This window comes from Guyanagaster necrorhizus (assembly GCF_019112545.1).
Source record: "Guyanagaster necrorhizus MCA 3950 unplaced genomic scaffold BT62scaffold_23, whole genome shotgun sequence".
NCBI classification, from domain to species: domain Eukaryota; kingdom Fungi; phylum Basidiomycota; class Agaricomycetes; order Agaricales; family Physalacriaceae; genus Guyanagaster; species Guyanagaster necrorhizus.
This window is the reverse complement of record NW_025064902.1, coordinates 42085-55865: the sequence shown is the minus strand read 5'-3', so window position 1 is coordinate 55865 and position 13781 is coordinate 42085. Positions and strand designations below refer to the sequence as shown.

The following is a 13781-nucleotide window of genomic DNA, read 5'->3' as shown; positions in this document are numbered from 1 at the left end:
CTCAGGAAGGATTACCCAAAGAAGAACAAACCAAAGTGGTTACAGGTGCGAATCTGAGCTCTACTGATCAAATTCGACAAGGTGGTAGAAGAAGATGAGTCAACCATGGCAAAGGTAGAAGAAGTGGAGAAAACGTCAGCCAAACTGGCAGAACAGGTAAAAGAGAAGCCAAAGAAGTAGTTGGTTTGACTTCTTCAGTAGGACTTTTGAACTCGGAGATGGACTCATCTGTTGACCAGACTAATTATACAACTGTAGATAGCTCTACAAATACATCAATATTTAACCATGCTCTGACTGACAAAAAGAACTGAACCAAAAAGAACTCAAGTGCCCACAAGACAGGCTGAACTGGGCAAGAGATGCCCAAAGGTGAGCTGTCCCCAAAGAACTTGCCAAAACCCGGCACATCGGAGTCACTCACTAATGGCTGACGTGAGTCCAAGTGTCGATTGCATGTTGAAGCAGCGTTGCACTCTGAATTCTGCTCCTTAGAATGCATTTGTTAGAGAAGATAGAAATATCGCATACGCCATAGGCTCTGTATGCATATATTGCCGCTTGCGCCCACCACCTAACAAAAATTATTAGGTGCTGATACCACCAATGTCCAACCCCCGAAGACTTACATTGCATCGTCATTGTACTTCAGTCAAACAGTCAGTCGAATGATCTTTGTCCATGATACCATGCTCACCCTAGGTGCACAAAGTCAGAGTCGATTAGCAGGACCGACAGACATCTCGACGCAGAACTCACCCGTATTGATCATAGTCCTCCATAAACCCCAAACCAGTTCCAAGTTGTCTTCAACGAGAGCTTTGTTCGTCGTCGTATCTGCGAGCCAATCTTGAATGGCCATCACGGAAAAGACATTCCCGGATTGCCAATACCCAATTCCTGGCACACCATCGTTACCGCTGAATTCCCCTGTGGCATTGTCCAGCTGAGGTAGAATCGTGTCTATGGCAATCTGCGCAATGGATACGCGCTTGTCATACGGCCGTGAGTTGCTAAAGTTCTGTGAGCAGTTCAAGTTAGCCAGTAATGTTATGGCGAATCGGCGCGTACCTTCCACGACAGCGTAGTCCTGGGCTTGAACCACGATCAGTGCAGCACTGAGATATATGATCGTTTGAAACATCGAAATACGTGGAGTAAGAAAAGACGGGGTGCTGTCCGAGTCGTAGTGTGAAAAGACGTTACAATTATAGTGAAGCTTGAAACCTGAAACAGAAAACCCACGATAGTGACGTTTCGCGTCTCCAGTATTTGACGGCAGAGATTAGCGCTCCCGAAAAGAAGTATTTGATTGATGGTGGCCATGATGGCAGCTTACCTTCAAGTTGTTAGGTACTCTCTCTTTCAACAAGCGAGTCCTCACAGGAAGTAGAACAGGTCTGGATTATGCGGCGTAAGCTGCATAGCGTGTAGTCACTGAAAAGCACGGCATAATGATTTTCGTGTCAGAACACTGGAATACAGCACTTTACTACTTATCATGTGATTGCCGTATCCACCAGCCTTCATACGTTCAGACGGATTCTAGACATTCAGTAGAGGTGAGAATTAGAAGGCGAACGTGATTATGGCTCACATGCCCATACCGTATGCATCCGAAACGATATCGATAATTCGATAATTGTTACGTAGAGACGGCCTCCAAAGGCTTTGGACAACGTTGTGAAACGAAAGGTCATGTAGCTAAATTAGTTTCATCTAACGAGGGTACAATCACAGCTCTCAGCGTACGTTTTGTAATCGAGTATTGGGTCCCCTGCAGCCGCAGCATTGGGCAGTGCTTGCTGATACGCATCGCCGTCTTAATTCTGGGGTAGAGTTGAATATACCACGCGCCGTCCACTGTAAAGATGAAGCAAGTAGTCCTTTCGGTGATCAGGGAGCAACATTGAAGATAGCATGTCCGTCTTTTCTAAAAAGCAAAACCATCGACAGTGCTGCAGGGAGGAAACGCTGGCTGCAGATCGGAGCAGGCGGAAGGAGAGTTCTTCTTGCCTGAGATATTCCTTCAACAGATTCCATAAGAACACGCCCCCCCCCTTAAAAAAAAGAAAAATTTGTGCATCAGAACGATGGGAAGGCTCTTGTCTCCTTCGAACCAGAGGAAAAGTCAGCGATCCATGACAAAGATGACATGGTGCTGAGTCCAAGTTAACGGAAATGCGTTCAGTCGAGGCCCGTTGCCTGTGATACTTGTAAGGTCGAGGGATTCGGTTATCAGTACCTGTTTCAACGCTTAGCGGTCCATAAAAACCCTTTGGAGTTCTTCCCATGGAAAAATTAGCGCGTCCTAAGGAAGTATGGAACTGATAGTTTGTGGTCTTGGTGTTGGCTGGTACGGTCAACAGTGAAAATCATTCAGACCACGTGTCAGCTGCGCGCCGAATCCCGAGTCCCGACAGGCCCGACTTATGGTCACCGATCGATCATGACTGTGAGTTCAAACTCAGCAATCACCATCCACAGTACAGCTTATAAGTTAGCATCAAGCTGCAACCATCAACAAGAACTTGAATAATAATGAAACAGCCAGAGGTGAGATTTTACAAACTAATTGCAGAAAGTCATGAAATCATTGCTTTGGTAGGGATAGATTCAGATCAGCTAGTTTATTTTTCCTATATACTCTAGCAGGTAGTTTACCAATGTTATTGAGTATACTTCTTATAAATAGTTATATGGACTTCCAAGTATTATCTTTATATGAAATTTCTTTAGACTTTCAAATCCTTTTATGAGTGGGATTTTTCATTGCATTAGCTGTGAAGACTCCTTTGTATCCTTTTATAATATGGTTGCCAAAAGCTCATGCAGACTCACCTTTAGCAGGTTCGATTATATTGGCTGCAACCATATTAAAATTAGGGACTTATGGATATTTAAGAGTACTGATTAATATATGTCCGACAATCAGTAGATGCTGGCTTGGCTGAGGCATGTTTTCCTTCAAGACTTCGTTTTTAACCAAGGGAGTCATAGCGAGGAAGAAAAGAACCTTGGTTGCTCAATTGAACCGGAGTTTCGGCATAATCCGAATTGACTTAGAATTCAACTTACAAGCTTGTTTTTGATTATCTTTATGTGAGCAGTCCTCAGCGCACACCGTTATAGATTTGCCTAACGGTGTTCATGTGCATCACTTGTCCATTGACAATGGAAAAATCCAAAAAATCGCGTGGAAGAAGCCCTCTTCTGCCGACATTCAACTTGAAAGAAAATGTCTGTGTACTGTCATCAACGGTCACCCCAATCCAGAATATCTGACGCAGGCGACGCCCGACAGTCGCACACCCTGAAGAAAAGATTTTTTTTTCGTTTCCATTCCTCTTGAGTTACTCTACAAAATCGCTATGCCAGCACGGAAGCGGGCCACGCGCCTTGTCACCGAGGCCTCAGACCTGACATGCCGTCAAAATCTCCGTGCTTCTATCAAACTGCGCCAAACGCGTGTCTAAAACGGCCCTGTTGTCTCTCCAGGGTGATCAGTATTCCTTGACCGACATCGGTTTCTATGTGGAGTTCGTGCCCTTCTCGCGAACCAAAAGGGCGGGATACTCCCTAGTACCTGCACGTGTGTAGGCAGAGACTGTGTTCTTCGGACCGTAATTTGACGCGGTGAGCTGCCGCAGCTGGCAGTTACTGTCTATTGGTTGACTTGCGTGTCCTAGGCCGCCTACATGTGTCAAAGCAAATGTAAAACGGTAAACTTCGCCGCGTTCTCGGATTGTCCTCGGGTCGGCAACAAGGACCTCGAAGGCTCAAAGTACAGGAAGACTCCACACTTTTCAATTTGCGACGGTATTCATGAGTCACATTACTTTGCTGCATATGGTCTTCATTAAGACAATGTTCAGTACTATTTCTGTCGAGCAAGTCTTCATTTTACCTACCCAACTTGCGCTCAAGACTTCCAATTGTCTGGAGGTGCGTGAGATACCTGATTTTCGCTGGGAAGATAACGGACCCATTATAAAAACCACCAGGGAGTTCAAGTACTGGGAATCCGTCATCGGTAGTCTAATACAACGTTAACGATGTAACGTGAGCCATCAGGCCGCACAGGGCAAATGTCCGCCGCCTCCTGTACCGCTTCCGGCCATCATCCGCCTCCTGCCTCCTGTCTACTCGCAATTTGCAATGTTACGTGATGGCGGCTGACCCTGGTGCATAATATTCTTCTTCTCCATTTCACCGCCCACCACTACCTTCCACCAACATCAATACCCTCCCACCATGGTTTTCACTCCTCCCGGCAGCTTCGTTATCCGCTCTAGAGAATTTGGCAACGGCTCAGAATACGACCAGGAATCCGACTCAAATATCATGCCAGATCACTATGTGAAGCGTCTATGGAGGACGCGCGCTCTTCCTGGTCCCGAAGGTCGAACAGTGAGTCCTAGCCTTGACATTTTTCTTCCCTTCGTCGCTAAGGTACAACACTGTATAGGTCCAATTCATCAACAAGGACTCAGTAGACCGTGCTATCCTCTATACGGTCACAGAACGTGGGAGCGCACTGCTCGTCAGGAACGGATCTGTCACCAAAGGCGCTGAGGAAGTCGCACGCGTCCTCTGGGAATCCGGTCGGAACGTGGATAAGAGCAGGTAAGCTTCATACCTTTACGCTACTAACACTCGACTGATACCCACACACCAGAATGTCCATCGGCACCAAGTCTGGCATGTTCAAGGAGATGCTCAAAAAGGGCGGGTCCTTGTACGTTATCTCTTATTGTTCCACCTCGTGTCATGGAATGCTGACTTCCAGGCCCCAGTGCATCGGCGTAGGTCTCCACCGGCGCTCATATTTCGGATCATCCATCTGAACCTTCCTCTAGAACACCGAGCCGTATCTTCATAGGACCGGACGGCTTGGAGTATAAATGGAAAGTGATCTTGGAAGGCTCAAATCCCGTCTTCCCAGACTCGTCTTTCCGTGTGCTGTACTGCAAGGACTCCAAGCATCCCATTGCTACAACAGCGCGTTTCGTCCAAAGGGACGGTGAATACAACGTAAGTGGCGCAAATGGAAATGGCTGGTTGTCGCTCTGATGTTCCATTTTCAGGACGAGACATACCCTATCTACATCGCTGAACGAGGCTTATGGATGGAATCATGGATCGTCGCCACCACGGCCATCCTCGAAGGATGGGATAAGCTGTCTTGATTCTGTTTACTTACCGCATCAATTTTTTATACACTCCTTTGGTTTCCTTCGTATTGTACTGTGATTCATGGTTAGTTTAGCATATTGTATGATCCTCCCATTCAACCCACCCTTGATTCTCCTTCTTAATGGGTTGCCCTCATTCTTTTTACATATATGTCCATATGTCTTTTTGCTTCTATAGCATCATTTTAATTGTTGTTGGTAACAAGTGCGTCCAGATGACCCTAAAACGTCAAAACAATAAGATTGTTACTGGTGTATAACAACTGATACTTTCATTGTCAAATCTATGTCGTAAAAATCAATAAGTCATGAATAGGCAGTGAAAGGTATCAAAAAAAACCGTTCCTAGTCCCGACGAAGTCCATTACTGGCATCACCTCCGCGATCTACGCATAGATGTTCTTCCCCAAGAGTTCGCTCAACTTCCCAGCAGCTACACCCTTTGCCAGCCTCTCATCACCCTGCACCTGCACTCTCGACTTGCCCACAAACTCACTACGTTGTCCGTTCGAAAGCCGACTCCCTTTCCCACCAAGCACCAACGAGAACCTTTGTGTCTTCGTTGACGTCTGCACATGCGTCAACTTACTCCCCTCGACCGCCCCGCCCCCGCCTCCAATCATTGTCCTTGTAGTGACACTCGTCGTCTGCAACGCCACAGCAGGTAATGAAAACCTTTTATTCCTCCTTGCCGTATCCTCCCTTCTCAGCACAGGCTCCTCCGTCAAATTCACCGTATGCCTCTTGCTCGACGTAAAAGATGCCGTGTCGAGGGAATCCTCCTCTATAGTACCTTCCTCCTCTACGGGAGATGTCAAATCGAACCGTGAATGATCGTGGCCCTGGAGATCCTCTAGGATTTGGTGGTAGCTCCGCGGCCGCGAAGGGGAGGACTTGACGCGGAGGCAGTCGCAAGAGAGCTCGTCATCGTCGACGATGGTGGTCGTGTAGTCCTGTTTGGGCGTGTCCCTGTAGATGGCCATCAGCGCGTCGGGTGTCGAGCTTAAAGGAAGCGATGGCATTGAGAGCCAAGACGGGAAGTTGGTTAAGGAGGTTATCGTGTTGTTACTACTTTCTGACGGTACGTGGCTGTTTTCCTCTTCGTCAGGCCGATCGAGAAGCGGGAACACGGTTTCATAACATGCGTTGCAGGCTCGAGCAGGCTTGCTTGTGTCTTCTTTGGAATTAGGATCCGTTATGAAGAATGTCTGTTAAGGTATGAAAATGTGAACAAATGGAAAGTGGGCTCGGATAAACACTTACTCTATCTGAACACGTAGCACAAACGCATCGCCCGCATATTCTGCAATGGTGTCTTCGTCGCCTCCATCCAAAGGACCTGCCACATCTCATACATCCCTCTGCTTTCTCGTCTGGTATCCAAATAGCCGGAACCCAATGCTCCACCCATCCCCTTCGTTCCTTTACATTCTTCTTCTTCCCTTTACCTGGAGACTTTGAAGAATGATCCGAAGGCGCAAACGGTAGTGCCTGCAGCGACAGCCGTATGTGGTTCGTTGATGACGAAGCCGTAAGCGTCGAATTCGGATTCGTGATATTCAATGACATTAAAAGTTGCGCCTTGGCCTGTCTTATCGTTGAACACCACTCATTTCGCTCATCCTCCGTGTCCGCATACAGCACGAAACTTCCCTCGGGGCTCAGAACCTCAAACCTCCTCTCCTCCCCAGCCTCCCGAGGCGACGTAACCACCACTTCGAGGTCTACCAACCCCGCCCGAGCCTTGTACACCCACCGCTCATCACCGCCACTCGCTTGCCGCCGGACGCCGCCTCCAGACAGCTGTGACTTTCTCGTCGGTGGCGGAATCATGCTACGGCTCTTCATCGGGAACCCGCTTATACGGGAACGAAGCAGACCAGGCAGCTCCGCCTCACTCTTGCTCCTTGTCCGTTTCATAAGCGGCCTTGACGGAGCCATGGGCTCCTGTGGCGCCCATCCGGGAATGGACCAGTCAGTCTTCATCCATCCACGTTCCGAGTCTTCACTTGCGAGCCATATGAGACAATCAGAAAACAAGAGGAATTCACGTTCACGTGGGTGCTCGCTCCGTTCGATCTGGAGGAGACTTCCGCGTTTCAGGAGTGTGCGGCCGGGACTTATGAGCTGAAATGGAAGATTTGGTGTGGTTTTTTGTAAAGCAAGAAGGGAAAGGGTTTGCGCATGGGTGTGGAGAGAGGAGTTTAGGGACTGGGTAACTAGGACAGTCGGACATAAGCAAAGGACGTTAAAAACAGTGCGAAATGACATACTTTTTGAAACAAGGGTATGAACCGCCATTAATTGCGCGTGCTCTGGATCATCTGGTGTTGTGCGTTCAATCAAGTCCTTTAAAAGGAGAAGATATCGCGGGCAACGTTGGACTATGGTCAAGAGCCAATCTCTTAGCTTTAGCCTACCACAACGAGGATCTGACTCTTGGGTAGCCAGAAAGATTGCAAAAGAAGCACTATACTGAGGATTAGAGCTGTTTGCAGAAGGCGGGGTGATGAGATTGGTGATAGAAGAGATGGTGGTCGGAAAGGCGGTAACGAATGGTGTATATAGGGACAGGTATGGAAAGTGAGAGAGTAGGATTGGGGAAAGTGGCTGGTTAGTGGAGAGGGGGAGAGAAGAGGTGGAAGCGGAACCCGAGCTCGGGAAAATATGGGACGTTAGCGCAGAGAAGAAAGACCGATGAAAATTCCAAATGTCAATGAAATTTGAGAACACAGAAGTCAGTCCGGACCGGTCGAGCAGTGGCTGAGAAGTCTCGAGAGATGCAATGATGGGAGTGAGGAAATGCTAAAGATCTGTCAGGAAAGGTAATAACGAGAAACATTTTGGCACGCACGGAATAAATCAGCTCGAGACCATCAACGTAGGCGCGTTCTGTCTCGTAAAACTCCTGGATGACCTTCCGCCTTTTCGGCTCCAATACGTCATGGACAGGTCGAAGGCTCCTCCTGTTTCTCTTCCTCAGTCCGTCAGTAGATGTTGGCCGGCCATTGGGCCTCTTTCCAGAATTGACGTTGCGCATCATAGCAGGTATCGGTAATGACCCGTCTTCTGGTAGCGAGTCGAACGACGCTACACTGACTACGGATTCCCTATAGCCTAACGTTGGTGCAGTTGGTAGCGATATCCGGCGAAAGGGTAGATGTGTAGGGCGTGGCTGCGGCTGGGCCTTGACTGGCGACTCAGACAAGGGAAAGGCCACACTCGACGGCTGGTCTGCTTACACGGAACGGGTTAGAGGATCGCCAATGTCTTGCCAGACAGCGTGACTTACCGGAATGCATTGAAGAGTAGAAATGTCTTGATTAGAGCGGGAAAGGAAAGGAAAGTGGTGGTACCGGCGAAGCTTTGTTATGTACTCCGTCGTCGACGTCAGTTGCTCGCCCCTGAAAACATTCCCCGTCCAACAACCTGATCGAGAGCTCCAGTCAAATTCTTTGCCTCCCGATTTGGAATTCTGCGCCGAAGTGCTTGATTACCGTCGTCGACTCCGTACTTTTTGCGCAAAGCAAAAAACGACAAAATCTAGGCGATATTGGACTCGCAACTTCAGCGTGGCTGGACTCTTAAGATGGATGTAAATAGCCGGGATACCGCTGGGGGATGCCGGTCGAGCCGATTTTTATTACTATGCCGATCCGGGAGTTGACACGTTCTGTCAATCTCGGGAAACATTCACTGCCGTCCAGGTTCCTGTGTCTGTTTCGGATGCAAATCTAATTAGTCTCGGTAGTGGAACGTACCTGCATTATCGTGATGAGGAGGGCATCATCATAACTTGTATGGATGCTCAACCCAAGCTCGAATCATTACAATACTACACTCCTTCGATCTAATTTTTGTTTCAACTGAACGACTCTGAAAGTTGAAAATAGACAATTGAAGTTTTTGACTTTGCGACGTCATGGTTTACGTGGAAAGAGAAGTTGCATTGGCTCTATAGCAGAAGTTGGTGTGTTCCTGTGTTCCTGCGCGCAATGGGCACATTTTTATGACAGAGATGGTGGGAGCAGGAAGGAAAGGAGCGATGGGGTTTGTCCTTTTATACCTGTCGGGAGGAGGGCGGGGGATCTGCGCATGTTGATCGTAACACGTCATAATACGTCTGGTCACCGACAATAAATATTTATACTAAGTTGCTCTCTTCACTCACATGAAAAACATGACTCTATAAAGCTCTGTGAAAAGAGCCGTAATGTCAACGAGTCTCTTGAGGAGTTGAACAGGAGATGAAAAATATCGTTCAAGCAACGAATCTGGCTACTATGCCAGCAGGCACTTGTTGCATGTAAGCTGCATTATATGCCGACATTGCTACCTTCGCTCCGGTGTACATCGCAGACGGACGGGGATATTGACTATGCTTCTCCCTTATGAGCCCAGGCCCCAGAGGCAAAGCATTCATATAGAGATAAGCGTCTTGGTGCTTGCATAGTCCAATTTCTTAATACAGAGTGCAAACAAAAAGGAATACAGCCCCCTTGACTTCGATCCCATCAGTGTTCAAGCCACTGAAAATTTCATAAAAGCATTACATGCAGACGAGTCGTAACCTTTAGCTGCAGATCTACTTGTATAAGTTAAATGATCCCACAGGCTCCGTCTTCCAGTGAGAAAGTCCAAGACTCTGAGAGCGAGATAAAAACTATCTGTTTTTTGAGAGAGAAATTGTCAATCAATTAATATTTAAGAGACCCATTACCATTATACATGGTCTCAAAATAAATAAACAAGAAATAAATAACAAGCTCATTGAATATGTAGGAATCAGATGGGGGGGGGGTGTTTTTTTCCAATGCTTGGCCATCCATTGACTCATTTTTCCCGTCATAAGATCGTGGAGAAACAGTTCCATCATGATGAAATTCATGACGATTCAGATCCAAAAAAGGAAGTTTTGGCAGAAGAATCTGAGCCTGGGAACTGCCGAAAGGTCCTATGAACCAGACAAAATCATACTTGCTCTCCGTCCTCCACCACCACCAACAGCTTATGTGGACCTCTGATTCTTCCCTTTTACCAACAAAAACACCCTCAGCAACGGATTCCTGGCGAAATCGCTCTCACAATCTTCTAACGAAACGATATGTTCGTGTGCTCATAGCAGGCATCGTTTCGGTTTCAGTACTTCTCTTTCTCTTCCGAGGGGAGGGACCAGAGCCTCCTAACTCTTATTTCCCCTTACCACTCCCATTCGAGTCGGATCTACCCCCTCTATACGAACAATATCACGAATACGAAAGACGGTTACCGCAGCATGATGCATCATTGCCGGCGCCAGAGGGGAAGCATGCCAAATATCTGTTCTTTGGAAACCACGCGTATGGTGCGTGTTTGAATTCTTTTTTTTTTCTGGTGTCGTTCCTCACTCCAAACAGCGTCGGGATGGGGAAATATAATGCAGGAGCTGCTAATGAACGCGCTTCTCGCATACTCGACGAAAAGAGCGTGCGTGACAGTGTAATCAAACTTCTACCGACTTCTCAAAGATTATACAGCTTTGTGTTCGACAATTACACCTGGTCGAGAGAGCTTTCCGACTACTCAGACTTTAATGGAAATATCATTCCGTCTCGAATACCGCTGTCTGCTTTAATATCAGGTAATGGCCCCTTTTCAAAGTTTACACCCCGCCCGCTCACCGGCCCACCCCCAAAGGTCCCATAATAGGCGCTCCATTTGGCCCCCGCAGCGATGTGCCGCGCGCGGTATCACTAGAATTCTTTCGACAGCAGTGTCCCGAACCTCTCGTTCTAACGACAAACGCAGTCAAGGACAGGCTGGGGAACGTAGAGGCCTCAGAGATCCTGCAGACATGGATAAAGGAGATTGACGCTATACCGGACCGATGCGTCGAGTTTGAGAAAGACACGCCCCATGTTTTCGATGTCTGGTATGTACCATGCCTTCTAGTAGGCGACTGTTTCGGGTCGGATAAAAAGCCTGGGAAGATCGAGGCTTCCGACCACAGTAAATTGAACCGGGTTTCCCTTAATGATAAAAGCCGACACAACTTGCTGTGGTCAAAAGCCTGGGTCAAGGTATCATTTGCATTCTGATTGTTTCCCTTGCATTTTTACCGGTGCGAGTTAGTCGTCTGCTAGGAGCGATGATTTCTCTTTAATGTTTCTTTCGGTTCTGACTTCCTTTACACAGGCTGTTCTCAGACACCCTTTTGCTCTCTATATTTCCACACATAAAGGACACCCCGATTATTACAGACTTTGGGTGGTCTCCACTCATCTTGTCCGCATACGATGCCAATCGCGAGCTCTTCGAGGACAAGACTTCAACATCCCTGCTCGGTTTCAACATTCCATCCTTCTTGTCTCCAACACCGCCTGCCATCGAACAGACCCCGCCTTACCCACCTTTACCGGGTCTCATCGCTCTCCACATCCGCCGCGGCGACTTCAGGGAACACTGTACGAACCTGGCTGGCTGGAATACACACTACAATGGCCTCAACTCATTCCCCGAGCTTCCGGACAAGTTTGTGCCCCCATACGATGCTCCGGAAGAGGAGAAGATATCCAGGTACCTAGACCACTGCTATCCCAACATTGAACAGATCGTCGAGAAAGTGAGGCAGGAGCGACGAGGGAAACCTCTCAATCGAGTATACATCATGTCGAATGGGGAGCGCGGCTGGCTGAGGGCGTTGAAGACGGCATTAGGACAGATAGGCGAGTGGGAGGGCATCGCGACGAGCAGGGATCTGACGTACACCCGGGAGCAAAAGTACGTCGCTCAGTCGCTTGACATGTATATTGGACAGCGGGCAGAAGTCTTTGTTGGTAATGGGGTACGTTTCGAAATTTTCTTCTTGACTTGTACGTGCGTGTGGCGCTGACTTGGCCCATCAGTTCTCGAGTCTAACATCCAACGTGGTGACACTTCGTATGGCAAACAACGTAGATCCTCAAAATACACGCTTCTGGTGATTTGGCATGGTTGGATAGATTTCTTCTCGTTTCCCGTGCGGCTTCTGTGTATTTGTTTTTTTTTTAACGATAAAGATACCCCATAAGTATTGTAAACGAGCATCGAACAGTACATATAGCTTGTAATACATGCACAGAGTTCTGGTCTAAGATCACGCATCAGTAACGGATCTCTGGTGATGCCTTGACGTCACGCAATATGTACTAGTAACGGAGATGAAACATGAAAAGGGACTGCGCAAACGTCCTCTCTTCTCACGGAAGGAGCACGGGGGGGCCTATATACTTGGTATAATTGCAAAAGACTTATCGTCTGTATTCGAACCGAGCGGACATCCCTGCAGGGCGAAAAAAGCTGGGATGAAAGTACCAAGGGAAAATCAGTTGGCAAATAAAGGATCAAAGCGCGGGATAGGGTCAAGACACTGGGGGTTCGATCATCTGTGTGTGATCCACCAGCGATACGAGGAATCGGGTTTGAACTTTTTCGGGCGTTGCACTCCGAAGAGAAACAGCGGCCGAGAATTGTTGCGGCGAGCGACGGGAGACACGGGGTTCCCCCCTTCGACTTTGCAGCGTTCAGGAAACATAACATAGTAGATTTTAGACTCAGCCGTAATAGATAAAATTAAAGGTTAGTTGATTGCTTCCGGTGCTAGAAGCCACGGTTAGTGGTATCACCGAATATATCCCGAGATACCCCTCCCGGCAATCTACACACACCCTCTTTCTCTTGTGCTTCAAAAAATGCTTTGGAGTCTTCTACGACTGGAAACTTCGGTAACGGGGATACTCAAGATTTGACTTTCCCCGCTATGATGGATAATCGATACTGGTATTTCTGACTATTCCTTCCCACGCGTCTACCGGGGAAGCCACGCTGTGACTCGCCTCCCCCCCCCTCCCCCTTACCCTTACCCTGCGCTAGACCCATTACAGTAGTGCATGTGTGCTGCGATCTCCAAGGGCTCTGGGGCATTCGTGAGATAGCTCTCTTTTCTCGTGCCCACGCGGCTTACCCCATATGATGACGGACCGATGGATACGAACAAGGTGAATAATCACAGCAACGATAAATGGAGAACTGATTCGAAGTCTGCGGTGAGAATGCCCTCTCCTTTTCCCAGCTACAAAGTGGTTACTCAACGTTTGGGAATAAGAGACGAATTTGTTATTTCACTTTGTGATCGTCAACGCGTACAGTCGTGGGTGAGCGAGGGGGGCGTGTTCGGTCTACCGCCCGAATGAACCCACCCAACTCATGCAAGGGCTTGCTTCTCCCGCGCACCCAAGCCCTTGACCACTTCAATATGGTGGGGTTTGCTCGTTCGGACGAATGGATTGGTCCCATGCCCATCAGGCCCTTCGCAACAGCCATCCCTCCATTCACCGCCTCCTTGATAGTCGTGGGTACGACTCCCCACGGCCGGAGAATCAGGGTCTCCTCCTCCGAGAGTTGATATCGACGGTAGTGTGCACTTGCCTCTCAAGACCGGGACGTTGCTGTAACCTATTATACCGCAGTTTGTCCAAGGATTTCACGCTCTCATCATGTCAAACCTCCGATACCCGTACTCTCGAGGACTCTATTTTTGTGATCATGATCGACTCGGACCGTAAGGAC

At 48.2% G+C, this 13781-nt stretch overlaps 6 protein-coding genes across 6 annotated transcripts in view; 3 read left to right on the top strand and 3 right to left on the bottom strand.

Moving 5' to 3' along the window:
• Window positions 1–693: 693 nt before the first annotated feature.
• Window positions 694–1326, bottom strand: BT62DRAFT_921866 (uncharacterized protein; the record flags this gene model as incomplete). The annotated part of the gene is made up of 4 exons (XM_043184352.1): window positions 694–698; window positions 760–1021; window positions 1072–1095; window positions 1246–1326. 4 exons carry the CDS (start codon window positions 1324–1326, stop codon window positions 694–696), a joined length of 372 nt encoding a protein of 123 aa, XP_043036850.1.
• A 276-nt stretch (window positions 1327–1602) lies between these two features.
• On the bottom strand, window positions 1603–2363 carry BT62DRAFT_327122 (uncharacterized protein). Its single transcript, XM_043180509.1, has one exon. It carries the CDS (start codon window positions 2292–2294, stop codon window positions 1824–1826), a length of 471 nt encoding a protein of 156 aa, XP_043036849.1. The 5' UTR covers window positions 2295–2363; the 3' UTR covers window positions 1603–1823.
• A 1459-nt stretch (window positions 2364–3822) lies between these two features.
• Window positions 3823–5488, top strand: BT62DRAFT_995952 (uncharacterized protein). Its single transcript, XM_043190555.1, has 6 exons — window positions 3823–3945; window positions 4005–4410; window positions 4469–4626; window positions 4679–4738; window positions 4860–5034; window positions 5088–5488. The coding sequence occupies exons 2-6, from the start codon at window positions 4255–4257 to the stop codon at window positions 5187–5189; spliced, it is 651 nt and encodes a 216-aa protein (XP_043036848.1). The 5' UTR covers window positions 3823–3945; window positions 4005–4254; the 3' UTR covers window positions 5190–5488.
• On the bottom strand, window positions 5427–8865 carry BT62DRAFT_953480 (uncharacterized protein). Its single transcript, XM_043188269.1, has 5 exons — window positions 8488–8865; window positions 8050–8429; window positions 7469–8000; window positions 6459–7414; window positions 5427–6403 (listed from the first exon to the last, which is right to left on the bottom strand). The coding sequence occupies exons 1-5, from the start codon at window positions 8495–8497 to the stop codon at window positions 5582–5584; spliced, it is 2700 nt and encodes an 899-aa protein (XP_043036847.1). The 5' UTR covers window positions 8498–8865; the 3' UTR covers window positions 5427–5581.
• Window positions 8866–10150: 1285 nt separating this feature from the next.
• On the top strand, window positions 10151–12311 carry BT62DRAFT_934960 (uncharacterized protein; the record flags this gene model as incomplete). Its single annotated transcript, XM_043186827.1, has 6 exons — window positions 10151–10539; window positions 10592–10661; window positions 10712–10815; window positions 10872–11106; window positions 11370–12018; window positions 12080–12311. Coding segments are annotated over 6 exons (1525 nt in total), but the record flags the coding sequence as incomplete, so codon positions are not given.
• A 1469-nt stretch (window positions 12312–13780) lies between these two features.
• Window position 13781, top strand: part of BT62DRAFT_326884 (uncharacterized protein) — a 274-nt gene continuing 273 nt past the window's right edge. The window contains exon 1 of the mRNA XM_043180508.1: window position 13781. This exon is cut by the window's right edge and continues 273 nt beyond it. The gene's annotated coding sequence lies outside the window, so the exon portion shown is untranslated.

Coding starts and splice junctions, on each gene's coding strand:
- BT62DRAFT_327122 (XM_043180509.1), bottom strand. CDS start 2,294: ATGGGAAGAACTCCAAAGGGTTTTTATGGACCGCTAAGCGTTGAAACA.
- BT62DRAFT_995952 (XM_043190555.1), top strand. CDS start 4,255: ATGGTTTTCACTCCTCCCGGCAGCTTCGTTATCCGCTCTAGAGAATTT. Junction 4,411..4,468: donor CTGGTCCCGAAGGTCGAACA/GTGAGTCCTAGC, acceptor AACACTGTATAG/GTCCAATTCATCAACAAGGA. Junction 5,035..5,087: donor AAAGGGACGGTGAATACAAC/GTAAGTGGCGCA, acceptor TTCCATTTTCAG/GACGAGACATACCCTATCTA.
- BT62DRAFT_953480 (XM_043188269.1), bottom strand. Junction 8,001..8,049: donor GTCTCGAGCTGATTTATTCC/GTGCGTGCCAAA, acceptor ACAGATCTTTAG/CATTTCCTCACTCCCATCAT. Junction 6,404..6,458: donor GTGCTACGTGTTCAGATAGA/GTAAGTGTTTAT, acceptor ATACCTTAACAG/ACATTCTTCATAACGGATCC.